The sequence below is a fragment of the Drosophila grimshawi genome, unplaced genomic scaffold, assembly GCF_018153295.1.
Source record: "Drosophila grimshawi isolate 15287-2541.00 unplaced genomic scaffold, ASM1815329v1 contig_1377, whole genome shotgun sequence".
Taxonomy (NCBI): Eukaryota; Metazoa; Arthropoda; class Insecta; order Diptera; family Drosophilidae; genus Drosophila; species Drosophila grimshawi.
In genome coordinates this window covers 21277954-21285580 of record NW_025062900.1, presented here as the reverse complement: position 1 = coordinate 21285580, position 7627 = coordinate 21277954, and the positions used below count along the sequence as shown (strand labels likewise).

General features: G+C 36.8%; 1 protein-coding gene across 1 annotated transcript; it reads left to right on the top strand.

Annotated features, from left to right (window-relative positions):
• Positions 1–1263: 1263 nt before the first annotated feature.
• Positions 1264–4125, top strand: LOC6566569 (odorant receptor 30a). The gene is made up of 7 exons (XM_001993076.2): positions 1264–1575; positions 2130–2268; positions 2358–2622; positions 2688–2787; positions 3160–3261; positions 3312–3419; positions 3883–4125. Exons 1-7 carry the CDS (start codon positions 1264–1266, stop codon positions 3982–3984), a joined length of 1128 nt encoding a protein of 375 aa, XP_001993112.1. The 3' UTR covers positions 3985–4125.
• The last annotated feature ends 3502 nt before the right edge of the window (positions 4126–7627 follow it).

The following is a 7627-nucleotide window of genomic DNA, read 5'->3' as shown; positions in this document are numbered from 1 at the left end:
AGACATAGTAGCCCTCAACCCCAACAAATATCCCAACATTTATGCAAGACCTGGGGTTGATGGAGGAGCTATAGGCTCAGAAGGGGGCACAATAGATCTAAGAGGTCCCAGTGCACGTACCCCAATTATAATTATTATTATGATAAAAGCAAAATATAAATGAAATCCTTTTCATTTTTCAATTTGTGTCTCATATTTCAAGCCGATGTATTTAAATAAAGCCGTAATTTTGCCACTGACCGTTATGTTATATATCTAAGTAGATATATTTGTAAATTATACAATATACAAGATATTTTAATATCTTATTTATACTACAGGAGTTCTTAATATCGAGAAGGAAAAATGTCAGCTATGCCTTTGACTCAAATTGTCTGAACGATATGAATGGTAATATTGCAATTATATTTTGTACAGTGAACTAAACAACATAAAAAAAAGTAAATAAAATAAGGAATAAATAAAATTGCTTACATATTAGCTATGCCAACAAATGAAATAGTTAATTAAAGTCTTCTTAACGGGAATTAAGCACATGAGAACTCGTCCGCATCCAGCCGGTGATCATCTACTGAACCATATTCATATATATATTATATAGTCAGATAATATTATATATATGTATATGTATATTCTACGGTATTGTCTGCCTCGTCGAGGTGTTCTTTGCAGAAATATTTATGTATATGTATTTTCTTAACATACGTTACGAATGTTGAATGAATGAATGAAAAAGAATTTAAATGTAAGAAATGTTTGGCATAGTGAAATCAGGCAATTAACTAATGTAACAGACTGCTTCAAGTATTCTATCAAAATTCAGCCGATTTTGTATTTACATGCTCAACAAACTTTAGATGTGATGCTTCAAAAGTGAGCAGGAATCAGTAACAAAAAAATAAAGCTCTCAGCACAGGAGAGTCAATTTTTAAAATAAAGAAAGAAGTATTTTCTTATAGATCAAATGGGCAATTAACACATTGTGCCAAAGGCTCGAAACCAAGACAACCCTTGCGTGGCAAATGAAATTGAACTAGAAGCAACCCCAGGCAACAGTCACATAAAATTAAGCCCTTAACACCTTTAATTAGGCGTTGGCTGGGTAATTAACACACGCCCACACACACAATCAATATGACACCCATTAATTCGACGTTAATAATACAACCCAAACCACACATTTGAAATTTATCGTCGAGTCTATAAAAGTGGCTTGAACTACAGCCATGAGGTTCAAAGTTCTGGCAACGGCTCCGACTCAACATGAAGCTCCAGACTATGTCCACGGTGGATATGCCCATCTTTGGCAGCACACTGAAGCTGATGAGGTTCTGGTCATATCTGTTCGTTCACAATTGGCGACGCTATGTGGCCCTCTTGCCCTATGCCCTCATCAATGTCCCTCAGTACGTGGACATCTATCTGAGCACGGAACCTCTCGACTTCATAATACGCAACGTGTACCTGGCGGTGCTCTTCACCAATACAATTGTGAGGGGTATCCTCCTCTGCGTGCATCGCAAGCGGTACGAGCAATTTCTGGAGCTACTCAAGGTTTACTATCTGCAGCTTTTGGTGAGCATAATAAAAAGTCGCTTGATGCCGATCAAAATGTATTAATTTTACTTTAATACTAATTTTACTTTTATTTCATTATAATCAATCAATACAATCATATCGTAAAATTATTGTTTAGTTTTCAGAGCTCGATTGGTAGATAACCTGAACCAAGAAATATAAATCGTAAAATTGCATTCACACACAATATTCACCTATGTCTTTGAATCTGTTGGTTTTCCCATAATTAGGGGAGGATATCAATTAAATGATATAAATTTGATCTGTAAAAGTTATACGAGAACACACTGAGAGTGAATATCAAAATCGCCATACTTTTGGCGTCAAGAAAACTCCCCTTTTCATTTGGAATATATATATTTGTTATTATTATATTATATATTTATATTCCAGCAATAATTTTCAATTAATATAAGGATTGCGTTTCCACTTCTTTGAAATATTTTTCATTATTTCCCATTTTTCAGGCAGCTTTTTTTCCAAGTGTAGGCCAACTGCTTTATTATTAGTATATTAGTATAAGTAATTTAAGAATAATGAATTATTTACAGAATTCTACGGATGAACACATTGGCCAACTTGTGTCTGAAACCACGCGACTTTCCATCTCCATTGGCCGCATTAATTTGCTAATGGGCACTTGCACCTGCATTGGTTTTGTGACATATCCGATTTTTGGGTCGGAGCGCGGTGGGTGAACTAATCCAAATCCCATTTACACAAATACACATTTGTGTTTGTATTTGTATTTGTGTTTGTGTTTGTGTTTGTGTTTGCAGTGCTGCCCTATGGCATGTATGTGCCCGGCATTGACAAATACGCCAGCCCCTACTATGAGGTCTTCTTTGCGGTGCAAGCCATAATGGCGCCGATGGGCTGCTGCATGTACATACCCTACACCAGTATGATGGTCACCTTCACACTGTTTGCCATCCTCATGTGTCGCGTGCTGCAGCACAAGCTGAGCTCCATGCAACGACTTCGTGGCACACTGGTGCACGATGAAATTATTTGGTGTATACGATATCAAATCAAGCTGGAGGGGTAAGCTACTTACCAGCAATACTAAAATTAACAATGTTCTAACTGTGTTTACATCTTCCAAACAGGCTGGTCGATGCGATGAATGCGCTGATGACCAATTTGCATCTGGTGGAGTTTCTGTGCTTCGGGGCGATGCTTTGTGTGCTGCTTTTCTCGTTGATTATTGTAAGTTACAATCATTCTCTTGTTATTATTGCATTTCATTTCAGAAACAAAGTTAGCCACGACAAATATTACATTAATTACATCGATTGCAGACGGGAGTTAATTTGCTACCATCTCAATTTTTGTTCGGTGTTCAAAATATTATTTTTTTGTACGCCCCAATTTTGAGACATTGGCTAGCAGACTCCTAAAGGAAGTCACCAGCAATCTTCCAAATTTGTATTATATTAGTAACTTCCTCCCAAGATTGGTCATGTGTGCCCAATGCCATCTCTTATAACTTTGGGGCTAGAGCTTAAAAACTTGTTTGTATCCTTTTTTAAAAGTCTATTCTATTCTCAACATTTTTAATCATCCGAATTCCTCTTGCAGGCTCAAACAATCGCCCAGGTTATCATTGTAGTTTTCTATATTGTCATGATATTTGCCAACAGCTTCGTGCTCTACTACGTGGCCAATGAGCTCTATTTCCAGGTAAGTCGAGCTACAAGTAAATAATTTGAATTAAGAACTACTTTGCACAGAGTTTCCACATATCAATTGCTGCCTACGAGAGCAATTGGATGGACTTGGACATCGATTCACAGAAGACTTTAAAATTACTCATCATGCGCTCACAGAAACCACTGGCGGTAAGGAAATTCTTGCTACTACACTCAGAAAAAAATTGTTTAAAATGGAAATTGCCCTAGCCATGATAAGTATAAAGTTTTTCTTGACTTTAGAATTAACCTAGAAATATACGAAAATAGGGGTAAAAATTTGCAAGGCTTTTTCTATTTTTCAGATATATATTTTTTAATAATAGAAAATAATATATAATAGGAAATATCATTTTTGAAATTCAGAAACTCGTAATGAAATTAGTTCTCACGTAAAGAAAAATTTTTACAAAAATGTTCCTTGGAATTATGACATGAGAAATCCTGCTTTTGTAAGGACCTTCTGTTTTAGAAATATACTTTTTGAATAATAATGTGAGTTACTCACGGCGATTTTCTACAATTCAGGCAGTTTTTTTGTAAGTGTAGCTGCAATCTAATGCAATTTCTACATATTGATGATTCATGTGTCAAATATTGTTGTCTGTTGCAGATACTGGTTGGCGGCGTCTATCCGATGAACCTGAAGATGCTGCAGTCGCTCCTGAACGTAATTTACTCGTTCTTCACGCTGCTGAGACGCATTTATGGTTGAGTTGTTTATGGGGTTAGTATAATGTTAGTCTTTGTTGGCGGGCAACTGTAAAATTGATTGCATTTAGCTTTGTGGCCAATAAACGTCTTAAGCGTTGTCCGCAATTCGATTGGCCAACGTATTCGGAAGTGCATTTTCGCATTCGAGCCAAATTGCTCAAAAGCAAAAAATAAACTATAATAAAAATGTGTCTGGGTTCACAATTTTTCCCCATTTCCCCCCCACTACCCAGTGTCATTCGAACACGGAACTCGGTTGGGAATGTCTATTGTTGTGCTTGGTCATATTGGGTATGCCCGGCACGTGCCACTTAGATAACTTCTATTTAAGCAAATATAAATCTAAAGTGTGTTAAATTAGATTAAAATGTTCTCGTAACGTAAATGCTGCCCTGTAGCTCTACAGAATGGGGGAAAGGAGGGAACTGAAGTGCCCAAGCAAATGTTGCTTACAAATTACACAAAATGTCTCGGAAATATCTGCTTTGCTTTTCAGTTAATTAATGTGGATATCGGAAACTGAGCTGTTTACAACCATGTTCAACAATTGCTAAGGCAAAACCAGCAGCAGACTGTGTACATAAATTTCTTGAACTGACCATAGCCAAAACCACAGTCAATTTAATTGCGAAACCAATTTTGTAAATATTGCATAGTTGAATGGATGGGAAAAACCGCAAGTTATTGATTAATTAGTTCATCAACGAATATCTTTTGTGGTTTGCTTATTCTCTGGAAAAGTTTTATTCGCTTAATTTTCAGTAGATAAGGAAAACACCTGATGAGCTGTTGCCCATGCAATTCTTCAACTGCTGCATAATAGTTTTATGGGATAACTTCAATTTATCCGCGAATTTCTTAAATAAATGCCTTAGCTTAAAGCCACATATTTAGTGCGTGTCAAAGCAATAAATAATAAAATTTAATAATAAAATTTTAAAATAAAAATTAATAGAAAAACAAATATAAAATATGAATAGTTAAGCACATCATTAAAAATAGCATTTATTATAATAGTAATAATAATGGGATGCTTTCGCCTTCAGCATCCTTACAAGCTTTTTCCTTCACTAGCTCAAACTCGATTTTTGTAATTTAATTGACTGGGGGAAAACAACGCACAAAGTTGAGCAAAAATCAATAAATATTTACAATTATAAAATGACCCAAATTAGCATCTATTGGGATTCGCCACGCAGCGAACAAGCTGTAATAATTATGGATGTAACACAAATGACCATGTTTAAAGTAATTTCATTATTAACTTGTATTTAATTTAAGCTTCTTGTACTTTTGGCCAACATTACATCAGGTTTTGAAATGGGTTTTCAGCTTTAAGCACAATGTTGCTTTTCCGATATGCAGCTCAGCTCAGCTCAGACTCAGACTCAACACATTATCACTTCAATTTTCCTAATCAACATTAAATTTAACTTCAGCCAAGCCCCAAGTCGCATTCAACACACCCAACGAGTCGAGTCGTCAAATTGACTTTAATTTAAGAATTTTTTTATATACCCCCCTCCCTTCCTCCCACACTCACACACAAACACACACACAGAGAGACACACATGCGAGAACACTCCACAGACCTACAAAAGGAATTGCCGCCTATGCGTGCCACTTGTTTCGCTGCAGCGTTTCCCTGTCTGCTGCTTAATGGAATTCCACTGCTCGTTGCTCACTGCTGTCCGCCACCCGTCACCCCTCCTCCAACCACAGTGAGTTTTCCCACTCTTGGAGCCATCTCCTCAAATGACTCGCCGTTTTACTGCATACTTTTAGGAGGCCGACAGCAGCAAAAACGCTGATGCGACAATTATAGTTATTGTCTGCCTAACCAAGCGGGGAAGTCTTCTGCCATCCAACTCTCTCCCCCTTCTGGGGAGTACGTGACACAGCTGTCTGGCTGTGAGGCAAGTAGGCGTGGCAGCAGCAGTTGCAGGCAACTTCAATGTTTCATTGCTAATGTTGGCATTGTGCTAGTATTTTTGTTCATGTTGTTATACGTTCAGCTTAAAGCATTAGCTTATTAGCAATTTTTCTGCTAAGATAGTTGATAGTTGTTAATTCGCACTTTTATTCATCATTGAAATGGAATTTATTAAATAATAAAGAGTGACTAAATAAAAGGTGAGACTAAAGCAAAGTAAAAGTAAAAATATAAATAGACAGAAAAATTAATACATTTAAAAACAAACATTTTACATTAGTTGAATTTATTCAAAGGTGAATATCCTTTACAAAATCATACACAAATAATATTGTCAAGTGACTTCAAATAAAAACAACATTTTCATTAAGTAATATTTAAATTGTTCTCAACTACTTGCTAAGTAATCAGGAGAATCAGAGAAAATATTTCAAATACATTGCAAACGATTGGTTCCAAGTTCGATTCTCCTTAAATTAAATTAAAAATTATTCATCGTAAATATTTCTCAATTCTTACAAACCTAGCATAGACTTAAGACTGTCATGTCCTTCGTCAAATATTTTATTGCTGTTGACTAACAAATTTCAGTTCTTTTTCAACTGTTGAGTTCATATAGTAACCTGTTCGTGGGGCTTATTTTGCAATAAATGACTATTGTTATAAACCAAAAAAAAAACAATTTTAGTATAAGTGCATATGTTAAATAGCAAAAAGTAATTACTTTGCTGTTTTTCTTTCTTTTTTTATAGCAAAGAAGCAATTGGGTTTTGCTCTTTAACATATCCACTTACACTATGGTCTATTAGCCACCACTCTGCTTTGTTGTCCCTTATCTTGTTGTGTGTTATTGTTGCCACCGTCTGTCAATGACGCCAAATTGACTCATTCTGCAGTCGTCGCGTGGATCTGCTCAACACTGCTTAAATAGTGTGCTAAAACGTTGTACGTGCACACTCTGCCAAAAAAAGGGGGTGATTTTGGTCCGCTGGCCCAGCCCATAATTTAATGCCAGGTAGCATAAATCGGGCAGCCCTTCAGCTGACAGAAGTTATCCAAGAAGTTTATCGGAGCTCAAATCAATTTTAACACCTTGCCGCGGGCGCTGTGCGCAGCTTGTTTGGCCAAGTAGCTGGCCAGAAATCAAATGAGCTGAATTCGAGGCTGTGTGCGGATTGATAACCCTTGCTGAAGTTCGTCTCCATTAGCTGGCATTGGTTGTGGGGCCACGCCCCGTATTTTATGCCTATTTTATGCGCATCAGGCCAAAATTGCGTACGTGTTGTAATTTTTAAAACACTTCTCTTGTACAATTTCTCGGGCACTGTTGACATTTGATGGCCGCACGGACGGACTTGGCTTGATCTGGCGCCTGTGACTGAGAAGGGAAAATATAACTTGTCAAATTTAGGTCAAGCGGTCAAGAATTATTTTTAAGACCTTTATGCTGTTTGCCTGCAATGGCCCGCAGTATTATTTTATGACTGAAACGGGGGTGTCACTATTTGTATGTCGTGCGGTGTCCGGACAACTGTGTTTGGTTAAGCGCTAAAGGATTCGTGTGTCAATATTTGAGAGCTTTGATCGGAATGTATTTGGTCAAGATGTTCCTAGTTTTACCAAGTATATGACTGAAAATAAAAAGTATCCATCATTTAAACTATCTTTCTCGCTTACTCTATCTCCAACTCGCTTACTCTCACTATGCATT

Coding starts and splice junctions, on each gene's coding strand:
- LOC6566569 (XM_001993076.2), top strand. CDS start 1,264: ATGAAGCTCCAGACTATGTCCACGGTGGATATGCCCATCTTTGGCAGC. Junction 1,576..2,129: donor TTTACTATCTGCAGCTTTTG/GTGAGCATAATA, acceptor AATTATTTACAG/AATTCTACGGATGAACACAT. Junction 3,420..3,882: donor GCTCACAGAAACCACTGGCG/GTAAGGAAATTC, acceptor TGTCTGTTGCAG/ATACTGGTTGGCGGCGTCTA.